Raw genomic sequence first — 26,959 nt, 5'->3', positions numbered from 1 at the left:
GTTGTTGCATACTGAACCTCTTTTTTTTTTTCTCTTCCATCATTCATTGTCTTTTTATTCTTTCTACAAGATTTCTATAATTTGTCTTCTGCTCTAGGTCTTTGAATGCTTCTTTAATTTTTAAAAAATATAAGCAGCATCCTTTTGTTTGTTTCTTGGATATAATTTTTTCTTGTATCTCTTTGAGTACAATATTAATAAAAGAATATTAATTATTTTTTTCTTCTCCTCCCTGCAGAGTCTCAATTTTTTCCAAGTTTTTTTGTTTTTTGTTTTTTTTTTTTAAATGGTTCTCGTCCTCTGCCTTTTTTGTTAGAGGTTTGTCTCAAATGTCTGATGGTATTTGGCTGTTTGCCTATATTTAAGAATTCCCTTGTGGGGCAGCTCATTAAGGATCTGGCATTGTCACTGCAGCAGCTTGGATTGCTGCTGTGGTGCAGGTTTGATCCCTGGCCCAGGAATTTCTATATGCTGCAGACACAGGCAAAAAAAAGGTGGGGGGGGGGTACTGAAAACTGAAGTTCATACCTGGGCAGAGCCTGCTAACTGTGAGCCTTTCTGTAAAGCACTCGGAGTCACTGGAATGACTGTAGAATGATCAGACAAATCCATAATTTGTATAATTCTGACAAGTATTATTTTAATATCTACAATGATGTGATCCTACTAGAAAGAAGGATATGAAACCATCTCGGGATTCTACTAAATCCAAAAAATGATTTATTAACACAGTGACGAATTCTAAGAATCCAAAAGACTGGCCTTAAGTATCCATAGGGGGAGTTCCCGTCGTGGCGCAATGGTTAACGAATCCGACTAGGAACCATGAGGTTGCGGGTTCGATCCCTGCCCTTGCTCAGTGGGTTAACGATCCGGCGTTGCCATGAGCTGTGGTGTAGGTTGCAGACACGGCTCGGATCCCGCGTTGCTGTGGCTTTGGCGTAGGCCAGTGGCTACAGCTCCAATTCAACCCCTAGCCTGGGAACCTCTATATGCCATGGGAGCGGCCCAAGAAATAGCAAAAAGACAAAAAAAAAAAAAAAAAGAAAGAAAGAAAGTATCCATAGGGGTAGATGGGAAACATTTAGCTATCCAAGGAAAGTCAAAGAATGTAAAACCAGTGAAGTCATGAAAGAAGTAAGCTACAATCTTTTGGGGCATGCAGACTTCTAGGAATAAAGGGACATTTAGGACTTAAACCCAAGGACTGGATTTTAGAGTTCCAAACATATTGACTACAGAAAGGGACTTAGCTTGGCAGTCAGAATCATGAGAAATATCACCAGAGTGTCTTGTAGCTTCAGGTCTTATGCCCCATTGAATTAAGCAAATTTAGCCAGCTGAGAAGGTAATGCTCCTCTGAGTGGGAAGGTGACATTCCTTCAAGCGAACAAATTTCTGTAATGTTATGGAATTTAGAATTTAGTGAAACAATGAAATAAATCAAATTTATAATAAAATAATAAAATTCTTTAATATTTCTAATGTTAAGAGATTTAGGCATACTAGATAAACGGGTTGATATGTGATTCCAATTTAAAGTATAGATTGTGTAATTTGGATTTGGGATTCAAAATTTGACCCCTTTACTAAATTTATTACTATTAAACATTTAAAAGAAGTCCTGTGGAGTTTATAAATTTCATTTATTTATGAGATTTTACTTGCAAAATATTTGCTGGGGGCTTTTTTGGGGAAGTCTTGTTATGAGACATTTGAAGAATTTGAAGTGAAAATGAAATGTGTTCATTACATTTATGAATGCAGCTTAAAATAGTTAAGGGGATTAATTACTAAAGTGCTAAAAGCCCCTTTAAAAGTAGGTACTGCATCTTGTTAAGTGTATAATTTTACCAAAATAGTTTTTTTTTTAATTTTTATTTTTTGTGAGTTTTAGAATGTATTCAAACTTAAGTTATAGGCTTAAGATAGGTTGTTATAGATATAAGTTGTTATATGTAAGCCTCATGGTAACCACAAAGCAAAAACCTATAGTTAAATACACAAAAGATAAAGAGGAAGGAATATAAGCATTCCACTAAAGAAAGTAATTAAACTACAAGGAAGAGCACAAGAGAAGAAGAAACAAAGAGGTACCACCAAAAAAGCTCAAAACAATGAAGAAAAATTGACAAGAAATGAATACCTGTTAATAATTACTTTAAATGTAAATAGACTAAATCTGCCAATCAAAAGACATAGGATAGCTGAATGGATAGAAAATAAGACCCACCTATATGCTACCTACAGGTGATTCACTTTCGATGTAAGGGCATGCACATACTGAAAGTAAAGGGATGGAAAAAATATATGAAAATGGAAACCAGCATAAAACTGGGATGGCTATACTTATATTACATAAAATAGGTTTAAAACAAAGACTATGGTAAGAGACAAACAGAGTTATATAATGATACATGGGTCAATCACAGAAGAGGAAAAAACATTTTTAGATATTTATGTACCCAATGTAGGAACATCTAAACATAGAAAGCAAATATGAACAGACCTAAATGGAGAAATAGACAGCAGCACAATAATAGTAGGGGACTTTGATATCCCACTTAACACCAATGGATAGATCATCCAGACAGAAAATCGATAAGGAAATATCAGCCTTATCCAATACATTAGACTAAATGATTTACCAGGTAGATACAGATATTCCATCCCCAAACAACAGAATACATTTTCAAGAGCAAATAGGACATCCTCCAGGATACATTATATGTTAGGTTACAAAGTAAATGTTAATAAATTTAAGATGATTGAAGTCTTAACAAGCATTTTTTTATGATAACAATAGTATGAAACTAGAAGTCCACTACATGAAGAAAACTGGAAAATTCACAAACATGTGGAGATTAAACAACATGCTGCAAAATAGATCAAAGAAGAAAGACATCAAAAGAGAGAGGAAGTGCCCATTGTGGCTCAGCGTGTTATGAACCTGACTCATATTCATGAGGACATGGGTTTGATCCCTGGCCTTGCTCAGTGGATTAAGGATCCAACATTGCTCTGAGCTGTGGTGTAGGCCACAGATGTGGCTTGGATCCCGCATTGCTGTGGTTGAGGCATAGGCCAGCAGCTGCAGCTCTTGATTCAACCCATAGCCTGGGAACTTCCATATGCCACAGGTGTGGCCCTAAAAAAATACACACACACACATACACACATATATGTATATTTATATAAAAACTATATCTTGAGACAAAAGAAAATGGAAATACAACATAGAAAAATTTATGGGATGCAGCAAAAGCAGTTCTAAGAGTTTCATAGCAATAAATACCAAGAAACAAGAAAATTCTCAAATAAAAATCTAACTTACGTCTCAAGGAACTAGAAAAAGAACAAAGCCCAAAGTTAATAAAAGGAAGGAAACAACAAAGATTAGAGCAGAAATAAATGAAATAGAGACTAAAAGACAATAGAAAAGATCAGTGAATTAAGGACTGGCTCTTTAAAGAAATAAAGTTGCTGTGGCTGTGGCATAGGCCAACAGTGGTAGCTGCGATTGGACCCCTAGCCTGGGAACCTCCATATGCCCTAAATAAATAAATAAATAAATAAATAAATAAATAAATAAGGAATAAAGTTTGCAAGCTTTTAGCTTGATTCACCAAGAAAAAAAAAGAGAAGATTCAAATAAAATCAGAAATGAAAGAGGAGCTTTTATAACTGATACCACAGAAATGCAAGGGATCATAGGAGACTGTTATAAACAATTATATACCAACAGTTAAACTGGACAACCTAGAAGAAATGGATAGATTTCTAGAATCATAGAATTTACAATGACTGACTTATAAAGAAATAGAAAATCTGAACAGACAGATTACTAGTAAGGAGATTGAATGAACATTCGAAAACTTCCCAACCAACAGAGGTCCAGGACCAGATTGCTTCACTGCTGAATTCTGCCTCACATTCAAAGAATAATTAATACAAATCCTTCTCAAACTCTTCCAAAAACAGAAAAGGAGGGAACTCTTCCAAACCATTTTACAACCTGATAACAAACTAGACAAGCCACAGGAAAAGAAAATGATAGGCCAATGTCCCTGATGGACATAAATGTCAAAATCTTCAACAAATATTAGCAAATCAAATTCAACAGTACATTCAAAGGATAATACACTGTGATCAAGTGGGATTTTTTCCCGGGAATCCAAGGCTGGTTCAACATCTGTGCATCAGTCAATGCTGATAGACAAGATTAACCAAATGAAGGATAAAAATCATAAGATCATCTCAGTAGATGAAGAAAAAGCAGCTGACAAAATTCGGCATTCATTTAGGATAACTCTCAATAAGGCAGGAATAGAGGGAACATACTTCAACATAATGAAGTCCATACATGACAGGCCCACAGCTAACATCATACTTAATTATGAAAAGCTGAAAGCTTTTCCCATAAGATTAGGAACAAGACAAAGATGCCCACTCTCTTCACTTTTTTCAACATAGTACTGGAAGTCCTTCCCAGAGTAATTAGGCAAGAAAAAGGCATCCAAATTGGGAAGGAAGAAGTAAAAATGTCACTGTTAGAGATGACATGATATTATGTATCAAAACTCCTAAAGACTCCATCAGAAAACTATTAGGATAAATGACTTCAGTAATGTTACATAAAAATCTGTATTGTTTCTCTACACTTGTAACAAACTATCACAAAGAGAGATTAAGAAAACAATCCTGTTTATAACTGCATCAAAAAGAATACCTAGGAATAAATTTAACCAAGGAGGTAAAAGAATCTGTATCTTAAAACTGTGAGGTATTAAGGAAAGAAATTGAAGAAGACACAGATAAATGGAAAGATATTCCTTGCTCATGGATTGCAAGAATTAATATTGTTAATATGTCTATACCACCCAAAGCAATCTACAGATTCAATGCAATCCCTAGCAAAATTCCAGTGGCATTTTCACAGAAATAGAACGAGCAATCCTAAAATTTGTATGGAATCACAAAAGGCCTGGAATAGCCAAAGCAATTTTAGAAGAACCAAACTAGAGGCATTATGCTCCCTGCTTTCATACTCAGTACTAGAGTTTGGCATAAAAATAGGCATGTAGATCAGGGAACAGAATAGAGACTAGGGAGTTTCCCTTGTGGTGGCTCAGCAGGTTAAGAATTTGATACAGTGCCTGTGAGGATGTGGGTTTGATCCCTGGGCTCAGTCAGTGGATTAAGGATCCAGTGTTGCCGTGAACCATAGTGTAGGTTGCAGATGTGGCTTGGATCCTGGGTTGCTGTGGCTATGGTGTAGGCTGGTAGCCACAGCTCTGATTTGACCCATAACCTGGGAACTTCCATATGCTACAGATGTGGCCCTAAAAAGCAAAAACAAACAAAAAACAACCTTGAGCAAACAAATGTCTTTCTAGGGTCAGACTCTTTTCTGTACTTTGACCATGGGTACTGTTAGTGTGTCTGTTCTGACTTCCTGGACTCTGGATCCTCATCTGTCCTAACTCCTAGGTATCCTATCCTACTTCTGCATTGATCTCCTGTCTGGACTTTTGACCTGAGTGAGTTGATACCTTACATTCCTTTCAAAGCTCCCTTTCATAGGTACATTGTACCTCCAGCCTCTGACCTTTAAGGGCTTCTTCAAGTCATAATTGACTTTCCTTCTTACTGGCTTTCTTCTCTGTAGGAAGGGAGCTTTCAGCTTCTGTGCTTTAAGTAAGTCACCCACTCATCTGTTTGCTTTCTATCTTCCAAAATTCTGATCTTTCGTCTCTGTTCTCCCATATTGTCTTTGAGGGGTTTACAGCTTTAAAAAAAAATTATTCCTTTATGCTCAGTTTAATGGAGGTTCTTAAGAGAGCAGAGTTACTACTTGTCTTCAGGAGTTCATATTTGGTCTTTACTATAGTAGCTTCCCATTTTCTAAACACTTAGTCTCCTGGGATTTGTAGAAAATAGGAGCTTCTTAGACAATTTTGAGCTTCTTAGACAATTTTTAAAAGTTACCTACCCAGCCTTTTCCTGGGACTGCCTAGCAGAACCCTGTTTGTTTTGTGGTTAATATGCAGTCAGACACAAATCAATGCGAATTAACTTTTATAAATAAAAATTAGAGAACTTTGGGGGATTAAATGTTAAGTGTAGGTTTAAGGTCAAGCTAACTTTGAGAAATTTCCTCTTGATGGAAAATAAAAGGTCAGATGAGCTTTTCTTCTTTGATTATGAAGAAGAGAGTATTTAGCAACTGGAAGTTAAAAGTTTTCCTGAGACCAAGAGGGAGGTTGTAGCATCTCTGAAACTCACAGCAATTGTTTTTTGTACAATTGTTTGGACACTTTCACTTTCAAAGATCCTTTTCTGGGAGGCAGGTAGAATTTAAATAATTCTTTCCATCTTTCACTGAGTTTATAACGTTTCCACTTGTTTGTTGCTACAGAAGTATAATCAGCTCCTTGAGGGTAGAGGATGTTTCTGACACGTCTCAGCATCTCCAGGTGCCAGAAGAATAGGGTTCACCATAAAGATAAGGTAGTATGCATGAGCTCTTTTCATTTTTATAACAATCTATGAGGGGGGAACTATCATTACTCTAATTTTATAAATGAGAAAACTGAGGCCTGAGCTACACAGCTCCAGTGAAAAGTACAGCTGGAACTGACTCTAACTTGGCTGATTAACCAAGTTAGCTAGATCCTACCCTTAGTAACCTGCAGCATTTGCCTTCAGTGCAGGTAAGGTGCTTTCTGGAGAGACAGATCTGGGAGTTCATGGAGCTTACAGAATAGATTGTATGATAAATGTTGTTCGCTAATAAATGTTTGTTGAATTTGACCTACTCTTCATTGTAGCATACCATCTGGAGCAAGATTGTGGAGAAGCCCTGTAGCTTAACCTGTTCTTAACTATTGGAAGCTACTGATGTCTGCCCTGAAGAAGGTTAATTTGACTTAGGTTAATTTGTAACATTGACTTAGGTTAATTTGTAACATTCTTCTTCCTTGGTTATCACCAATTGGAAGAAATCTAGTCCCAGAGAGTCAAATAATGACTTAGGAAGATTTATCATGGACTTCCCTGTGGTCACTGCTGGGGCTGTGGTCTCTGACCTGAAACCCTCTTTGCAATGTACAGGCATTTGGAATACCATCAAGGCCTATAAGCTAAAAATTTAAACAACCAGCCATCAGAAATTGCCTGGTGTCTCCAGGTGCTGTAGATCTCATAGGTATTTCCAGTTCTAATGGGAAGCGAGTTATGATAAAGCTACATGGGTTACAATGATGGTAGCTGTCAGGATGGCCCCTCCCCCTTCCTTTTGGGTTACTGTCAAGGAAACCTTGCTCCAGCCACCCTGTCTAGCTCCTTTTCTGCTTCTATCTCATTCGTCCTTGTTGCATGCACCCCTATCCAGTTTCCAAAAACCCCAGAGAAACTTGGCTAGTTGCATCATATCATAAGTAGTCTGGTAATTGCTTGTGAATTGTAGATCTATTTAGGTAAGAAGCATAGAACTGGTACTTTTAAAATATCTTAAAAAGTGAAAAAAATATAGGAGCATAAATAATAAAAAACAGTAAATAATTGAGTTTGTATTATCCAGTACAATTGATGAAACTCTAGACCATACTCTCCAGACTGATTTCACACACAAACTTTTGTTTTAGTTTCATAGTAATTTGAAAAGGGACATGCACAGTTAAGATAAAATTTGGCATTTCTCTTTTCTTCCTAGTCTATTAAGAACAGTGCTAGAGTTCCCGTCGTGGCTCAGTGGTTAACGAATTTGATTAGGAACCATGAGGTTGCAGGTTCAATCCCTGCCCTCGCTCAGTGGGTTAAGGATCCAGTGTTGCCATGAACTGTGGTATAGGTCGAAGATGCAGCTCGGATCCTGTTGCTGTGGCTGTGGCTGGCAGCTGTAGCTCCGATTGGACCCCTGGCCTGGGGAACCTCCACATGCCTAAGGTGCAGCCCTAAAAAGCAATAAATAAGTAAATAAACAGCCACTAGTGACTTGTGGTTACTGTATTGGTCAGAACTGATTGAGAATATGGTGATGACCCTCTGACAGACTAGTCTAGGCTATGTTGTAGCTACAAAGAATGCTAAAATCTTGGTGATTTATAAAAACAAAGATTTATTTCTTGCTTGTGATATGTAACTGTTTGGGATTGGCTGGGGATCCAGGTGGCTAAAGCAGCCACCATCTGACATGTTACCAGTCATTACGGAGAGTCCTGTACCAGTGCTTAAATTCTCTGGACCAGAGGCGGTGAACTTCTGCTTACACTGCACTGACCAGGGCTAGTCACACAGTCCCACCTGGCCAGGGAGCCAGGAATGTAGTCCTAATTGTGTGTGTGGGAGCCGAGTCTCAGCAATGATTGCCATAGACATCAGCCTCCCTTTTGAAATACAGAGGGGTTCCCAGAGGGGTGAAGAAAGTTGTATTACTTGTGTTGTCTTGAAAAAAATGGACAGTTGAGTTTCTTTAGAAATCAGGTATCCTGCACCTCCTTGATACTCCTTAGCACAGATGTATTAAAAGCAGGTAAGATGTGGAAAGTTCAGTTCAAACATTTTAATGAAAAGGAGACTTCATATAAATAAAGTCAGAGCTGACAACAGTCAGCATGGAAATTCATGTAATGTGAATCTCTGCAATGTAAGGAATAATGTATTTTTTTCTATATTTGAGATGAAAACAAAATGGAAGAAGATGTGATTGTTATGTTCCAGAGTATAAGATACATTTTTCACTAGCAAGGACTAAAAAGTCCTTTTCTCTAAAAATAATTATTTCCTCATTAGGAGCATTTGGGGATTGTGGTTGCCTTTAAAAAATGAAACAATTTATTGTTAAAAATATTGACAGTTTTTTTTTTTTTTCTTCCCAGACTATGCTGTGGAATCATAGGTTCGTCTGGTCCAGCATTTAATAGTACGTCTTGATTCTTTCTAGAATATCTACAATATAGTTTGAACACTCAAGACACGGGGCCCCCTCCGTTTAATATCTGATAACAGACTTCCTATGAAGCAGGAGCGATGGTCTCCTGAGAACCAAGGCTTCCATATCAAGACGTGGAAAGATAGTGCTCGGCTGCCAATAACAAATTGGCAGTTACAAATGCCAACCAAATGCTGGTAAGTGATATTAATGATGATGAAGATTTTGTCACATGCTGAAAGTGTCAGGTTTTAGCATTATAAGGATGCTATAGATACTATGATACGTGAGAGAAATTTTGAAGTCAAGGTGAAAATTAGGCTACCTAGCATAAATGAGACCTGCCTAAGTAATCCTGTCTCAGAGTAAAACACAACCATATAAGCCATTATGCATCAGAGCATTTGTTTTTAGTTTCTGAGATCAAGGCGGGTTGTCTGCAGCTGGTAGTGTGGAAAGGAAGAGAAGGCTGCAAAGACTGAACAAACGGCATGCACTGTGGTATCTTTTATTTAAAAATTGTGAGCTAACTACAGTTGTAGTGTTCTCATTTACCATTCTGATGGCATAATAAACTAGGAGAACATTAACAATTTCAAGAAGGCATCAAAACCTGTAAACAAACATACACACCACACATGCGCGCACATATACAACATAACACGCACAAAAAGATTATAGTCTAAACACAATTGAAAGTGGTGAGGAAAAGCTTTGACTGCTCTAAATCAAATTTAAAACACTTTATTATATTTAACTGTGGCAAATACTGTGGCTATTATGAAAAATATTGTAACTGTTTAAAAAGCAAAAGGAAAAATACTGGCAGTTTGAAACTAGCAGCAAAAAGCAGGTAAAAATAGAATGGAAAGTAACATAAGACTTAAGTAACACCAAAATTCTAATGTTGATACTGTGTAGAATTGCACTGAAGTCATTTAAAATTGGTTCTTAAGGAACTATTAAAAAGTCCCTTGAAATAGTAAACTGTTGTACTTTACAAACAGTGGAAAAGAAAAAAGTATTTGGAATGTTATACACACACACACACGCAGAGGAAATGTATTAGGCATATCAGTTTATGGTCTTTGTTTATGACCTTCAAAAAGTTTCATAAAGGAAATTTTAAGTGCCAATGTAGTGAAAGTTAAAAATTCCTAAAGATGCAAGTCTGAGTGCATTTATCGGGTCTAAGAATATATTTTAGGGTTGGGGGCAAGGCATGATTGATGTACGTTCAAGGAGAAAAACCTCGTGGAACCCATAAGGTGGGTCAGGTTGTCTGGAGTATGTTCAGAATGAAGGTATATTAAACCCAGACTATCCTGAAGGAGATTCCAAAGGATGTGGACTTCTACAGCTCTTCAGTTGAAATCTCTCATAGTGGCCAATAAATAAAGACTAACTTTTCAGCAAACGGTTTTTCATACATTCAAACACAAAAATCTCTACCACACATGCAGAGCTGATATTCTAAAACAGCACAAATATGAATCCTGGTTTCAGGAAAAAAGCACATTAGCAAGGAATTTCTTTGTCATAGGTTCTTATCAAAATGTCTGAAGCTACTAGACATCTTAAGAGAGGGGCTAAGTTTAGATTCCCTACTAATTTGGGAAGAAAGGAGATTGTATTTGCCTAAGGAAGCCAGTCATCCAGGAGCAGGGGACGTGTCTTCGGACTCTGAGAAGTGTAATGTCCCTAGTCCTTAAACTCATGGCAAGTTCAGATCCAGAAAACTCGTAGGTAGAACAGGGCAGGGAAGTGAAAAGTTTGAATGTCTGCAGGATACTCTGGAATAAAATGTGCCTTGTAAGGGAAAATGGCTCGACCGCCTGCAGAATGAAGGGCTGCAGGGCTGGAGAAGACCCTGGTCTCTGGAGCGGGAGCTGGGAGAGACCCCCACCTCTAGGGACTCTCTGGGCAGAGCTGAGACCACAGGGCCTTATTTTTCACGAGTGCCTTCAGTTGGGGAATTTGACTTTGCCCAGATATATCTTCCTTTTGGTTACTTTTTCTCTAGTATCAACTGGTCAGGCAAGTTACTGGTGATTTCCCCAAATGAAATCTAGCTAGACTAGTATCTTAAGATGCCAGCTAATTCAAATTAATGCCCATCAGTAACGCTGCTGGGTATCAACCACTGTTGCTGAAGAGTCAACCCCCCAATGACCTAACTAAATAATCTATCACACTAGGTGCTTTTACTACTTGGATTTTTTTTCTTTTTCTTTTTGAGCTTTAGAGAAATAGTCTTTGTAATCTGACTTAGAAACTGCTTCTCTTTGGCTTTGGTTCACTCTTCCTCCTCTTCTTCTTCCCCTTCCCCTTCTCCTTCCTCCATGGTTTCCACAATGAGCTCTGCTGTGCAGGTGGCTTCTCCAAGACTGTTGACAGCCTTGCAGGTGTACTTGGCATCATCATCACCGCAGACATCGCTAATGATTAAAGAGCAGTTCCCATCCTCATCGTAGTCTATCTGGAAGTGGCGGGACTCCCTGATTGACTGGTCATCTTTGAACCAGACAACCTCAGGGTCTGGGTATCCTGCATCACAGGGAAGGAACACAAGTTGCAGAAACTGTTATTTAAGATTTCTTATCAGTTCATGCAAACTCATGAGCCATGTCTATTGATTAAGGGCGTAAAGGAAAAAAATCATGATATTGGCTTTTGGCACCTATTGTGATATTTACATTTGAATGTGGGCGTGTATTGTAAGTTCTGACATCTGAAACACTACATAAGGTACTATACAGGCATCCCATTTCCCATCTGTGCAGGTCTTGTTCCACCTCCCACAGTAACACAGATACAGATTACTATCTGGAGCACCATCCCAACCCTAACCACATGCCCAAAGCTAAATACCTTTTGGATTCAAAGAAAATTTTTTATCCTGTATAAAAGTTGAACTTAAATTTAAATTAAAAAATGGGCACAAGGGCTCTTTTAGGGGTGATGGAGATGTTTTAAATTTGGATTGTGGTAATGACTGCACAATCCTGTAAATTTCTAAAAATAATTGTGTACTTAAAATGGGTGAATTTTATGGTATATAAATTCTAATTCAAAGGTGATAACAGACCTAAAAAAGCACAAATTAGAGGAACTGAAAATACTAAGAAAACAAAAGCAATACTTGTCCTAGTCTGATCCAAAGACAGATCATCTCCCTGTAGACAACTGGAAACTGACTGCATTGATGAGCCTCATTTTATGCATTAGTCATGCTATTGCAAAGTTCAGCATTAAAAATATGTTTTATGCCTTTAAAAACACATAATAATTCTTTTTTTTTTAATAATTTTTTTTTATTTTCCCACTGTACAGCAAGGGGGTCAGGTTATCCTTACATGTATACATTACAATTACATTTTTTCCCCCACCCTTTCTTCTGTTTCAACATGAGTATCTAGACAAAGTTCTCAATGCTATTCAGCAGGATCTCCTTGTAAATCTATTCTAAGTTGTGTCTGATTTTTTTTATATAATTTTTTTTATAATTAAAAAAAACACATAATAATTCTAACTGACTTGGTATAAAAAGCTTGGTTTTGTTTTTGGCTGTGCCTACAGCCAGGGATTGAACCCATTAGACCACCAGGGAACTCCATAACTGCTTTTAAATTTTGGAGTAGTTTTATCGGACAAAATTGTAGCCCAAACCAGAGTAAAAATTGCACATAAGAACTTGAGAATTCTGGAGTTCTCTTGTGGCACAGTGGGAGAAGGATCTGGCATTGTCAGTGCAACAGCTTGGGTCGCTGCTGTGGTACAGTTCAGTCCCTAGATTGAGACCTTCCACTTGCCATGGGCATGGCCTAAAAGCAAACAAGCAAACAAACAGAAACAAAAGACAAAAAAAAACCCCAAAACTTAAGGATTCTAACATTCTTTTAAAGTAGAATTCTGTTTCTTATCTAAACAGCATCTATATGCTTTACTTTCTGAGCAGTCCAGTTGAAGTAACACAAATACCAAGAAAATAATACCACAGAGAAAAGTAAGCCAAAGATGATAATTATTATAATATTTTCTAAAAACTAAAGGAAAATGTAAAGAACCTAAGAAGACCCAAAGACAATAGTGATGGTGATAGCTACAAGTGGTGGCCCAGAACTCTCAGCAGAACCCCTAACCAGACCACATCCACGCTAGCAAAGGTAGCAGTCCACTTTTTAAAAAATTTGAATGCAAAAAAAAAGAAAAATTATGGTAGATGAGGCATTTACAAGGCATCTTGATAATCTAGTGATACAGGAGAAAAATTCCTACCTTAGGGTTACTTTACCCAAAAGACATTTATCCAGTCATAATGCTGGAGAATCTTACAAAGTGGGAGGTGTGGTTGTTGTGACTGCTGTCCTGTGCTGTGGTCTGCTGCCATGGGGCAGATGGTCCCAGCAAAATGGGAGACAGCCCTCCACTCTGGTTGGCACACGACAGTCACAGACTTGAAGCCAAGAGGCCTGTCTTATCTTGCCTTTGGTCTTTCTAGAATGTTGCAGTCTGTGGAAACTGAATGCTGTGTGTCACCACTACCACTAACTTCTCAGGTGCTATGCTAAGACCCCTTAGGGTCCCTTAAGCTCTAACAACTCACTATGGCTGCGTTATTTCTGTCAGGCAGAGAAGCATGGGGACGATGGCACAGGTGCCTGGATCCCAACTTCTCTCAGTTTGAAGTCACACTGTAGGTGCTCTCTGCTCTTAGCAATTGCACGACTTTTCTCTTGACTCCATGACATCTTTAAAAGACTTGAGAAGTTCCCCCTTTTCACATAAGTCATCTCACAGAGTCCCCAGTAGATACCACCTTACAGATGAGGGCCTGAAGAGTTAGGTCACTGCTCAAGGTCATACAGCCACAGACAAAGTGGCAGAGTCTCTGCATCCTATGCTCTTTGTGCTAACCTTTGAGAGCCTCTTGTGGGCGCTTCACATGCTTCCCAGAAGCTCTCAAAGCTCATTTCATTCAGCACCTCCTATATCCAAATAGATCCATGATAAAGCACTTTTAACTTGGGTCTAGTGGCCAATGTAAGTAGGTGAAATATCAGACATGCCCTCAGTGAGTCACTGAATGGCACTAATCTTCAGCGGGTGGTGGTGGGGCAGTGGGTGACCTCCTCCTGACCCAGTTTCCCTCACAGTCACAGCCTGGCTGTTCCAGAACGGACATCTTGCTGAGGGCACACAGTAGGGGCCCACCAGCCAATCATACCCCTTTTGTAGTAAAGAGAGGAACAGCTACAACTTACCTTCAATCTTGCAGTCAAATCTAGCAGCGCTTCCCTCCACAACTTCTAAATCACGAATGGTCTTAGAAAAATAGGGTTTTACATGGGGCTTTTCCTCAGCGACGGCCTCAAGGAAAGCTTGGGAGACATCTTCTAGAAGACAGGGTACAGAACGTGGTCATTTCTTCATTCCTTGCTCTCTCCCCTTCCCTGGTTTAAAGACCAGCTTTAAAAAGTTGCTATAATTTAGCAAATAATAAAGCTTAGAGGGCTGAATCAGATGCACACCTTTCTCCTGGGGACAGGCTGGCCTGCTGCCAAATGACTTTGGCAGAAGAGAGAACTGTGACCAAACTGGGGAAATGTTTGGACTCCCCCCTCCTTTATGCTGACACATTGAAAAAGGAAACAATCTTTAAAAAGGATATTTGGCTGCATTTCATGCTGGTTCAGGACTCAGTTGAGGGTATCTAAGAAAGACAGAACCACATCAGCCCACCTGATCCTCGTACCCCCTCTGCCCTCCTCTGGCAGTAGCAGACCCTTCATCTGCTCCTTAGAAGGGAAGAGCCAGGTCCTAGAGGCATCTTCATTTGCCAGTAGTACTGTTCTCCACAGGGATACCGCCTTCACATTGTGCGGCTGTGCACCAGGGTTTGGGATTGGTCCAGGAAAAAGCCATAACTTGGAAGGGCTCCTGACCCTCTCCATCCCCTTCAGGCTATTTCTGGGTCATCTGGGGAGTGGCAGGGGTGGTGAGGAGGGAGCAGGCCCATGTACAGCGGACACTGTCCCCAGCTACAACAGAGAAACTCAGAAAGCAGCCTTGCCAGTTACCCTGTCTTGTGCACAAAAGGGATCTAGACTCAGCTTCTCACCATTGGAGACCAGAAGCACCAGGCAGCGGGAGGTGTAGGGGTGTCTCTGGCAAGATGAGGCACCTCGAGATGAGAAAGGCCAGACTCTGCATGCGGGTGAAGCAGAAAGAGGCCGAGGCTTTCACTGGGGAAATGGATGGAGCAGCATCTCCAAAGATGTGGGCAAGTAACTAGCACTTCTGATATCTAAGAGGGGCCCTGCCGACCCCAGTCTACCCGGTTCAAATGACATGCTTCAGCATTATGAAGAATACCAAACAAATATAGCTATATGATGTTTGTTTACAAGAAAAACACAAAGTTTAAAATTTTTTTAAAAAAAGTACACTACTATATGTCATTTTTATTTTATGTTTGTCTATCATTATAAAAATGTTGCTTTTGTAATGAGAAAAAAGATTTTAATAATCTTTGCTAATTCTTAACATATAATATAGGAACTGGGTTAGCAGAGATCATCTAGTTCTATTAGACAAATAACTTTCCTTCTGAAAATAGTTAAAACTAAGATAAAACAATTAAACAGTAATTACTAGACTTAGCAGTTACTGTCAGAGAAACATAAAAGTAGTTCTGAATTTTTCCTTGTAGGTGGTATTATTAAAAAAAAAAAAAAACAAAATCAACCCTCCCCCCAAAAACCCTCTAAATGCCCTTTCATCCCCCAACCCTTCCTTTCTCATCAGCTGGCTGCCGAAAATCTTCCTGGAGCTCCTTACCTTCAGATTCTAATTTTTCTGCATTCAGCGGGCTGGTTGGTGACCCTGTTGAGGATTTCCTGCCACTGAGCCCTGAGATCATTGCCATAGAGGACAGTCTTCCAATGGCTCTCACAGCATTGCCCGTTTTCTGGAAAATAGATACTGGCGTTGGACTCAGGCAGTGTCCCTGGTTCCAGCTGGGCAGCGGGGCTCGGAGAGAAGAGCCCAGCCCAGGAGAAGCAGCTGTCCCTGAAACGAGGGCCTCCCGAGTGCCGGGGCTCTGCCAGCAGAGTGAGCCCAACCTTGCTCTGCTCAGCACTATCAGTGTGTCAGAAGATGTTCGGAGAATGGAATGGGGCCTGGAACCGATGTGTGCGTTAATGTGACTAAACAAGGTCAACATGAGACAAAAACCCTTTTCATACTGTGCTTCAACTCCCATAAAAGGGATAGTTTATATAAAGCAACTGCAGGCTGAGACAGCTCCAAAGACTTATTGCTGACGGGACCCAGTGGGGCGGTTTCTCGTAAAACAATGCTAGTGATAGAATTTTAATTGGCCAAGAGAATAGTTACTATGGATCCCACAGGTCCTCTTGCAAAGAGAAAAAAAAAAAAAAAAAAAAAAAGACATACTATTGACCACGGTCAAGTTGCTTAACCTCTCTGGGCTTCAGTTTCCTTCTCTGTATGAGGAAGGGGGTGGGCAAGATGATCTCCAAAGCCTCATTTAGTTCCGTTTATGACTCAGATACTTAAGAGATTTCGAGAGAGTTCCTGTTGTGGCTCAGCAGTAACAAACCTGACTAGTATCCATGAGGATGCCAGTTCGATCCCTAGCCTCGCTCAGGGGGTTAAGGATCCGGCGTTGCTGGGAGCTGTGGCGTAGGTCGCAGATGCGGCTCAGATCTGGTGTTGCTGTGACTGTGGCATAGGCCGGCAGCTACAGCTCCGATTGGACCCCTAGCCTGGGAACCTCCATATGCTGTGGGTGCGGCCCTAAAAAAGATAAAAAGATTTTGAGAAACACTCTGGCTGGCCTCAGCACAAGTCTACAGTGAAGTTCTGGAAGGGTGTTTTTCCCTGATGTACACCCAGGCATCAAAAAGAAGCACCCCAGGAAATGAAAAGGGCAGCAATTTGCTTTTCTGAGTCAAGATGCCTTGGGAGAGGACAGAATTTCTACTGAAGAAAATGCAAGGACTTGAGACGAAAGATTTTGTGTTGTGAAAATTCTACCAAGCACAGGATTTAGGTCAAGAAATCCCCAGCAACACACAATTGTGTCTGTGTTTCTCACCTTCAAGTAAAGATTCTCACCCCTTTTCTAAGGTCAGTGGGATGACCGAAAAATGAAGGCGTAACCAACACTTTCCAGTCCCGCACCCAAAGCACTGTGTCAGGCATCTAGATGCTGTGCATCCAGCGGGCAGATGTTGCCACAGACTGGCTGCTACAGAGAAAGGAAACAGCCTGTACACAGGCAAACGGCTGGCCCTCACCCTGGACCTATCCGTGCCGGCGGAGCCCCTGTCCTCCCAGGAACCGGTTAGTTCTCTAAACACTGATGACTCTGTGACTTTGTGCAAGTCAGTTGCCTTCTCTGGGCCTCATGTTGGACCAGAAGATTGGAATCTTCCTGCAGGTCTGGTCTTCTGCAGAAAGACTGCGATTCAGACACGAGCATGTGTAGCAGGGAACACCCCTGGAGCCCATGCACTCCCTAATCCAAACACCCGGATTGTGACTGAGCTGAACTGCCTTCATTTATATGGAGTGAAATAATGAAGCCTTTCCTCTTCTGTTAACAAAATGACTAATGAAACTACCAGAACAAGGCAAGTCAAAGTGTTAGAATATTTCAGAGGAGGTAGCAAACACACATTAACAAACAGACCGCATGTGAGGGGAAGTCTTCCATCAGATGGAGCAATAGAACGTATAATTTCTAAAACAAGGAGAAATGTAAGCGCTTAGTAAGGAACATCTTAAAAATAACTGACATCAGAAGTCAATCTTTGGAAACTTAAGAAAAAAAATTAGCAAGGAAGTTATTTGTCAGAACTGGAAAAAGAAATCTATCTATGTTCTAGCCTTCCAGTTTCATGCCTTTGAATGGAAAATTAGTTGCTGCTTTACTCATCAAGACTTTTGGAAATTTTTAAAACATCAAAAAAGAAAGTTCAGTTATTGGTAACTTCCATTCTTGTTTTCAGGAAGCCTTTTTCTTATTTGAGGGCAGTTGCCAAGGCTGGGTTCCTTGTTCCAGGCAGGCAGGGTCTGTGACGGCTTCCCTGACACGACACGGACTCTCCCTTGGGAGAGCTGGCGAGGGTGACTAACCAGCTCGGTTCGCCCAGGAATGAGGGAATTCCCAAGATGAGGGTCTTTTAGGGGTAAAGCTGAGACAGATCCTGGAAAACCTGGGCAGGGTGATCATCCTCGAGCCAGCCAGCCTTCATGGGCCTATATGCACACCAAGAGCCCAAGACTGCAGTTTCCCCTGAGAATGCATGTTTTCTAAACGTGATGGCCAAGAATACTTTGTGCTATACTGAGTCAAAAGCTTTCTTTCCCCAAGACTCTTTGGTCCACACTGCTGAAGTCTTTGCGGTTCTCAGAAAATAAAGATAGCTACCCACAGGCCTTCAATTTCTAGTCTCTTGCTCCCTGTTTTGCACGCAGAAGCTCTCTCAGTGCCACTGTTCACCACCATGTCTTTAAAAAATTACTTTGATATACATGAAAATCAGAATACCCTCTTTCAGAATACCTTCATTCCAAGATCAATAATATGAGTAGTCATCTACACATTGCCTCACTCTTAAGGATTTGTTCCCATGTTACTTTGTTCACCTTTTATGAAAATCACAGCAGGGAGTTCCCGTTGTAGCTCAGTGGTTAACGAATCCAACTAGAAACCATGAGGTTGCGGGTTCAATCCCTGGCCTTGCTCAGTGGGTTAAGGATCCGGCATTGCCCTGAGCTGTAGTGTAGGTTGCAAATGCGGCTCAGATCCTGCCTTGCTGTGGCTCTGGCATAGACTGGCAGCTACAGCCCCGATTGGACCCCTAGCCTGGGAACCTGCATGTGCTGCGGGAGTGGCCCTAGAAAAGCCAAAAAGCCAAAAAAAAAAAAAAGAAAAGAAAAGAGGAAACCAAACCAGAATGTTAACAGGTAACCTTTTCTCATGCAGCCATAGAGGGTTCTGGACCACCTGCGCCAGCCCTGGCCCTCTTCTTCACCACAGTGTACCCCACTCTTCCCCTCCACTCCGCCCCACTATACAGAACCTCGGCTGCCCTAAGAGGGACCCAGGTGTGCTAAGGTCCTGGTATGTGGAGTCTAAAATGTGGACATTTCTAAGGAAGAAATGTAACCCAAGGTGCTCAGATGCAGCTGAACTATTACCAGTGAAACTACGCTTCAGGGCTGTTATGTGTCGAGTGGGATTTTGTGGACTACTTTCCTGTAATTTTGTGAAACCTAACCACTGTTTCTGTGGAAAAATCATTTCCCAATGCTGTTATTTATATTAGGAAATGAAGGTTCCTTCTCTGAATTCTACCCCTTTCCCCCCCGCCTCACATTCCCAGAAAACTGTGTGGCTAATAACATTGTAAGCAACAAGAAAGAGATCTATGTGATTAAAATATTATCACAAATTATGGTTCCCTGGCCCATCTGACTGAAAAATTCCATTTATTCCCTCTCTCATTTCCTTATATCCTTTCTGAGCCCATCCTCTGGGTTTAGGCCCTTCCTGGCTTTGGTTCACCAGCAGATGTGTGGATGCTCCCAGAAGCCTGAAGTGATAGGCCCCTTAACCCGTGGCCTCAGGCAAGCAATGAGACCTGGTGCTCTGAGAACTGATGCATCCCCACACCAGGCACCCTATCCACTCCAGAAATACTGCTATTCCTTTGAGATCTACTGGCCATGGGATCATTAATAGAGCCAACCTTTGATGTTACGGCTCCCTTTTTGTTTCATTTTTTTGAAAGAATGTTTGCTACTCTGATTTCACTGGATCCTAATGGCACCAGAGGGAAAGGTAAGCAGCACAATTCATCAGGTACTTAATCGAGGGAGGCCAGGAGGTCCATCGAAACCTTCATATGGGACCTACCAAGAACTGACTCCCTCCCGCTGTGGGGCAGTCTGCTGAGTTGTGCAGGGGACGGTCCCTCAGACCCACATACCCGAAGCGCCTTACTCAGCTCTGCTCCTCTCTACCTTTGTGTGAACTTGGGCTTTTCAGTGAACTGTGGTTTAGTTATCCTGGGTGGCAAATCACCAGTGTCCCAATTGCCCCTAACAGAGTGATCTCCTTTGTCTCTGCCACAAAGGCCCTCAATGCCCTGGCCCTCTGAATGCCCAGCTAAAAAACTGTGCCTGCCAGGCCGGCATGACCAGGGTGAGGTCCAGTTCCCACCTCTGAGCTTTTCCCTCCGTCTGTGCTGTTGTCTCCTCCTCTCTGTGTTCTACTCATGTTCCATGGCCAACTTCAAACTCCTGCCCTTGGCAGCCTTTCCTCACAGCCACATCCAGCTCTGGTGGGACTGGCTCCATTCTCCGTCCACACTCACATATATGGGTATGGGGAGCTATACTGACAGTTTATATTTCTTGGCGTGTGTGTTATGTCCTTTTATGTCTATTTGCTTCAGGTCCCTGTTACACTATACATTCCTTGAGTATAGAAACCATGTACCCCCCAGTAGCCCAGGAATTTTATAATACTAGCAGTGATAATAAAAATAAAATAGATAAGTTCTCTGTGGTTTTGGATGATAATTTTCTCCGCCTTCTAACAATCAGAGGCAATTTGTGTTGTTAACCTGTGTCATTATTAAGACTGTGTACTTTGGAGCCAGGCTCTGGGTTTGAATCCTGGCTTCTCCACTTACTAACCATGTGATCCTGGGTGACTTTCCTAACCTTTCAATGCCTTGTTTGTCTGAGAAGTGGGGATAATAATCTTGCCTCCCAGGATTAAGAGACGAGTAGAAAGTGCTTTGAATGTTCCCCGACTCATGGCCAGCTCTCCATACATATTGGCTACTGATCTAATTTTTTTTTTTTTTTTGCTTTTTAGGGCCATGCTTGTGGCATATGGAGGTTCCCAGGCTAAGGGTCAAATCAGAGCTACAACTGCTGGCTTACACCACAGCCACAGCAACACGGGAACCAAGTGCATCTGCAAATTACACCACAGCTCACGGCAACGACAGATCCTTAACCACTGAGCAAGGCCGAGAATCGAACCTGCAACCTCATGGTTCCTAGTCAGATTCGTTTCTGCTGTGCCTCATTTTTTAATGCTTCTATGTGCGGGACAATATGCTAACAGCCAGATGAAAATCATCTCATATAATTCTCTCAACAGTGCTGCAATTTGGTACCACCATTAAACCCATTTTACAGATGAGAAAACAAAGGCACAGCAAGGTTAGGTAACTTACCTAAGGACATGTGGCTAGTAACATACAGCCTCCCTAGAGGGCAGACACCATGTCTCTCTTTGCAGATCATGTGCCCTCCTTCACTGTAAAGAAGTGTAAGGCCATCACACTACCTATAAGGAGACTGCATTCTCCAGGGCTGCCAAATAGTCCTAAAGGTGACACAGCTCATCCTTAGGCACAAGGACATGAAATGGCCATCTTGGTCTCAGACGATTTCAGAAACCAACTTAAACACTTTTGGAGTGAGGCCAGGGCAAGGTGGGAATAAAGGTGGCTTGTCATTAGGGGCAACATTCCAGGCCAAAGTGACCCCTCATTACCTGCCATTTCCTCCTTGCCATGTACTTTTTCATCCGGTCCTTGGAGAGCTTCTTGGCCTCCATGTTCTTGGTATCTTTCATTAGCCATGGGTGCTGGAGGCACTGGGTGCAGTCCAAGCGGTTTCTGATGGAGGCAGAGATCAGAGGATTTCTGAGCAGAAGGGGACCTCAGAGACTGCTGGTCAGATCAGAAATGGGAGGCCGCCTGTCCCTAGCTACACAGGGCAGAGGCCTGGGCTCTCCGTTCCCAGTCCACCCACCATGATGAGAATCACTGCGCTCCTGGCCTTTTTCTCCTCTTGATCCGGGTTGCACTGACTAGACCCATAAAAGTTAGTGTTAAGATGGCCTAAACCCGTGTGAGCAACTGCAGGCTCATGACCTGCCCCCGGGGTCTAAAGGAAGGCAAGTAAATGCTAGAGGGCAGACATATCTGGGAATGGCTGATACCATATTCCAGGCTGGATCATTCTGCTGGTCACATGGAGGCTGGGGACTGTGGAGACCTGAGCCTTCTACCACCCTGATGGAGGGGCAGGTGAAATCTTAGGCCCAAATCTTCAAGAATCTCTAAACTTTCAAGTCTCACGGCGTGGTTAAGTATCAGGATTTTCCTGTTAAAACGCAGAAGGTTGTCCTACATACACCTATAAATTATGACTACCTTAACCGCACTGAAACTCATTTAATCTTCTGAAAGCTCTGGGAATCTAGAAATATTTCAGGGCTCTTACCTTAATTGTAATAGGATTAATAAAGCCCAAAGGACCAAGTGCTAACACATGTAGAAAGATGAGTAAATTCGCTAAATATAGCAAAATGTAGTGATGTTTAGATAAAGGGATATGGAATATTTTCATCTTCTTATATTCAATTCCGACACTTGACATGTATTACACATTTTATAACAAAAAAAAACATTTTTAAAAGTGCTGACAAATGGAGATTTCTGGTTGAAGAGATGTTGAATTTAAGAGTTTATGGGAATCTAGTATCTTGATCTATTAGAAATCAATTCTTTGGTGAGTCCATTTTATGAGCTCAGAGGGGCCAACACAGCTCATTACTGAATAAGTTCAAGGTCAGGCAAGAAACGGGATATGTACACAATACCTCACTGACCAAGTCTTCCGTGAGTGAAGCCTGGTTGACAAAAGCCATTGTGGGACCAGAATCAGGAGGAAGGAGGTACATCTCCCTGGGGGGAATATAGTCCCCTACCCCAACATGCAGATCCTCCTTGGGTCATGCCCACCTCTGATACAAAGAGTTGGACTGGAAAATGCTAAAATACCTCACTGTCAAAAAGTGTGGAATGTCTGCTCTGGAGGAACTTGGCCCCGAGCTGCTAAAAAGGGATGAAAGCTAGGTACATAACCAGAAAACCAGAAAGAACCAGTTCAGAGGGCCTCCCAGTCGGCTCTTTAGCAACTGCGCTCTCCTGTCCCAAAGAGGATTTTTCCCACAGGGACAGGATGACCGACAACCTCAGAGGCATCTGTGAGCCAGGCAGACAGGTCACAAAGTTGCCTGGTGAATGCAGAGCCTCCCGCCCGCCACTCTCACCCTCTGGCACACCGCCCGTTTCACCACCACATTCCGGGAAAAAGCTTATAGCTGTTCCCATTGCCAAATATGATTCCTTGGGGCACCTGGAGCCTGGCCCTGCCTCATCTGGCTGGTGAGGAGCCCAGTAGCCAGTTGTCACCACCTGACACCTCCACTGCTCCCTTCTCCTGGGGTGGACCAGCTCTCGCTGCACGCACAGAGCCCCCCTCACCTTCCTGCTGTGATGAAGCTGGTTCGCCTCACCAGTGAGCCCTGTCTAGCCACACGCAAGACCTCAACCTCACCTCCTCCGCTCTCGTCTCCTGTACAGCCCCAGCCGCCAGTTTTGTCTCACTGAAATACTTATCAAGGGCCTCCTGCACCTGACCTTTCCTCACAGCCTCAGGCACCTGTCTGCCTCCCGCTGTTATAACTGTTTTATACCGTCTTCTACTGACCGCCTGGGCGGCTCCGGGCAGCCCCAGAAAGTGGAGGAGGGGGAACCTCAGAGTCTGCACTGTAAGGGGGACAGAGACGAAGCTGGGCCCAGTGGTCTGGGATCACAGTCTAACGCCTGCATGGGTAGACGTGACCTGGCCATCTTCAGGCAGGCAGCACCTACATACTATAGACAGGAAGTAAGCATCAAGCAGAGGAGTCCCAGCGGATGGGCAGGAGCCACCACCACCCGGGAGCGGGAGCTGAGGTTCCAGCAGGGCTGCTGCAGGCCCCAGCAGTACATGGACGGTAAAAGGGGCTCCTTCCTCACACACGAGCTGCCCCTCTCCCTCAACACTCAGTCAAGTGTTGCTTTTCAAGTGAGGTTTCTGTGCTTCTATAGACAGGACAGTGTCTGGCACCAGGGAGTAGGGGCGAAGGGAGACCCTTCTCCGGCCCTCACATTCCACTCGTAGTGCCCACCCTCCGCTCCTCAGATGACGAAGGGCCCATGGCAGAATGGAAATCCCTGCCTCTGGACCCCAGTGCAGGGAGGTGGGAGGCCGAAAAGATTGAAATCTCAACTCATTACTTCATATCTTTCTTCAGTAAATTGCTGATGAAATCCTTGGCGTCGTCGGAGATCTCATCGAAGGCCTCATCGTCGAAGTCCCAGGTGGCTGAGGTAACGTTGGCTAAGGTCTCGTTATCGTTGTCACCCATAAAGGGGGACAGTCCACTGACCCTGGGGGATACAAGAGGAGAGCAGTGAGTGGGGGAGGCTGTCAGGGAGGGTAGGGAGCGTGGTCCCCCCGAGGGAGCGCTCTCTGAGGTCAGAGGTAAGGGCACCCCAAGCGTCCCTGTGCCTGCCTCTCCTCCCACCCAGGCAGAGAAGAGGCCATGGCTCCCAGGCTTTGGTGGCTCAGCCTCTTCTCTTCTTACCGTAGTTTGAGGGTGTGGACACCACCTGCCTGTCAAGCTGAGGCAGAAGGAATTTTCTTCCGATTCCAGTTCCACACAGTACAGCACGGCCCTCCTCCCCGTCTTCTGTTCTTCCCCAACACCCAGGCTAGGACTTTGCTCCACAGAACCTTCTCCAAGGAGCCCCTTCCGCCTCATGCTCCCGATTGCCATGGACGAGTCACGTGGTACAGCACTCTCGAGCCCTCTGTCCCGCACCCTCCCACCCTCAGCACCAAGAAGAGGGCCGTCCCACAGCCTACTCAGCAAGGGTGTGCCCACCAACAGGGGACCCGAGTCAGCAGTGTTGTTTGGTGATCCATCTACATTGGAGTTCAATGCTCCTAAGGCATTTAGGCCAAACCAGGAAATTCCCTAAGGGGAACCACAGCGTGTTCATTAGGTGTGTTTGCTAGGTGACCTTGGACAACTGCTCTGATCCCTCGCTATCAGCTTCCTCCTCTGTAAGATAATCTGCTCACCAAGGCCCCGTCTCCCTGTTCTCCTTCTCCTGCTTTCTCACCGCCACGGCAGCAGCAGATGTCTATTAAACATTTACTATGTGCCACGCACTCAGCAGAGAGCTAAAGTAGGTTAATTCATTCAATTTTTTTTTTTTTTTATGGCTGCACCCACGGCACATCAAAGTTCCAGGCCAGGGACTGAATCCGAGCTGCGGTTGTGACTTATGCTGCTGGGCAGTACCGCTTCCTCGAACCCACTGCACCGGGCCAGGGACTGAACCTGCGCCTCCGCAGTGACCCGAGCCGCTGCAGTGATGATGCTGGATCCTTAAACTGCTGCACCACACAAGGGAATCCCAAGTTATTCAACCTTAACACCACCCTCTAAGGCAGGCAAATCATCACTTTGTTTAGCAGATAAGGAAACTGAGGCCCAAATGGGGTTAAGTAACCTGCCCACCGATTCGCAGCCAGTGAGCCTGTTTCTTAACTGCTACTTTGTATGATCATTTCTGTGAAGATGAAATAAATCACAGAGATCGGCACCAGCAGGAGGCCTGGGTGACAGTAAGGAGCTCCGTCCGTGACCAGAGCTATTCTATACTTTTTCTGTACACAGTTCACCCCCACTGCCTGGCCAATCTCTGATCTCAGGAACGACTAATTTACCAGTAGCTTAAGCTGAATAAAATTCGGAAGGTAAAGCCAAAGAGAACAGACTTCTAGCTTACTGGTCTCGCCTCTCACCTCTGGGCACCCCATCTTCACACCACCCACCCAGCTCACACTCACCCTGATCTAGGGCAGGGCTCATGGGCCTCAGAAGGGCCCTATTGTTTAATGCTCTGCTGCCATCATCTCAAAATTCTCCATAGTATTGGCACAAGTCACCCTAACTTTTTATGTTGCTCTGGGCCCCCACAAATTATGTAGCTGGTCCTGCCCTGCCCCCACCTGAGCCCCATGAGATGGATCTAGGGACCTGGTGCCATCAACCTTCCAAGTTCAGACTTCGCAAACATCCCTTTTCCCAAATCCATCATCATAAACAAGAACACAAACCTTTTGGGAGCTCTCTTGGTATTCAAGAGGCCTCAGGTTACAAAATACAGCCTTCCCTGAAAACTAAGTTTTGCAAAATAAAACCCATTGAAATAGTGCAAGAAAAGCTTGCCATGAGAGGCGCTCTGGTGAAAATCTTCATTTAAAAAAAAAGATAAAGGGAGAGAGAAGCTTTTTCAGTCTGAATTATCTCCTCCTAATCAACATATTTGTGCTCTTGAATAAGAGCATTTTTATAGACGGCATTAAAATGTCTTAAAGCAAGACACCAGTTTATGTTTCAAGAAGGCAGGGAGATCATCAATCTTGATCACATCACAATGAGGGGAGGTGGGGAGGGTGGGACCTTACCAGCCCCCTATCTGTGCTTCTCTATGCTACACCTTTCTCCTTTCTGGGCCTCAGCTTCACCCCTTATACACAAGGGTATCGGGCTAGAATCCCCAGCTTTCCATCTCTGCGATCCTGGGTGACCTAAACTAGACCCATCAAGAAGCAGCCTGACTCCCGCCTATCAGCTCTGTGCTTTCTTCTGTCTTTGCATTTTCCATTTGAAACAGGGCAATGTCCTGCAGTGCTTCAAAAGATTGCAGGGGTGAGGGGGTGGGGTGGGGATGGGGCAGCGGAAGCAAACAACCCTGCTGTGGAATGCTGAAAAGTCCCCTTCTATAAACCTCCTTTCCTAATTAGGAACTGTAATCCTGCAAAGACGGGGCTTAATCTCTGTGAGGTTCACAGTGGGGAGAGCCTCCTGGCCCCTGGCCTCTGGCACTCCTCCTTCCTGGCAACCGATTCATGTGAAATACACCCCCCACTGCCCCCACCCCCTATTTCTCTCTCCCCGCCCCACCCCCACCCTCCCAGCCCTGCCTCTGCTGCCGCAACCCCCACTGGGCCTTGGCTGTTCCTGGCCTGCCAGAGCTCCTCCAGCAAAACTTGCAAAAT

The 26,959-nt window shown here is 43.1% G+C and overlaps 1 protein-coding gene and 1 long non-coding RNA gene across 16 annotated transcripts in view; one reads left to right on the top strand and one right to left on the bottom strand.

Moving 5' to 3' along the window:
* Positions 1-18,406, top strand: part of LOC102157484 — a 33,359-nt gene extending 14,953 nt beyond the window's left edge. For all 4 annotated transcript variants that reach the window (XR_001300528.2, XR_002337871.1, XR_001300526.2 and 1 more), the window contains 3 exons: positions 6,419-6,510; positions 8,880-9,129; positions 15,740-18,406. This is a non-coding gene — a long non-coding RNA (uncharacterized LOC102157484). The remainder of the gene's footprint in view (positions 1-6,418; positions 6,511-8,879; positions 9,130-15,739) is intronic.
* MYLK (myosin light chain kinase) overlaps positions 9,425-26,959 on the bottom strand; it is a 299,797-nt gene continuing 282,262 nt past the window's right edge. For 10 of the 12 annotated variants that reach the window (XM_021070234.1, XM_021070231.1, XM_021070236.1 and 7 more), the window contains 5 exons: positions 24,121-24,273; positions 21,543-21,666; positions 15,773-15,902; positions 14,197-14,328; positions 9,425-11,479 (listed from right to left, as the gene is read on the bottom strand). In XM_021070234.1, coding sequence (XP_020925893.1) covers positions 11,229-11,479; positions 14,197-14,328; positions 15,773-15,902; positions 21,543-21,666; positions 24,121-24,273 — 790 coding nt within the window. In that variant the 3' untranslated portion in view covers positions 9,425-11,228. Of the gene's footprint in view, positions 11,480-14,196; positions 14,329-15,772; positions 15,903-21,542; positions 21,667-24,120; positions 24,274-24,470; positions 24,675-26,959 lie in introns of those variants that run through there. The other 2 variants (XM_001929078.6, XM_021070240.1) reach the window with 2 other exon arrangements.

Source organism: Sus scrofa, chromosome 13, assembly GCF_000003025.6.
Source record: "Sus scrofa isolate TJ Tabasco breed Duroc chromosome 13, Sscrofa11.1, whole genome shotgun sequence".
Lineage (NCBI taxonomy): Eukaryota > Metazoa > Chordata > Mammalia > Artiodactyla > Suidae > Sus > Sus scrofa.
This window is presented reverse-complemented; position numbering and strand designations above follow the sequence as displayed.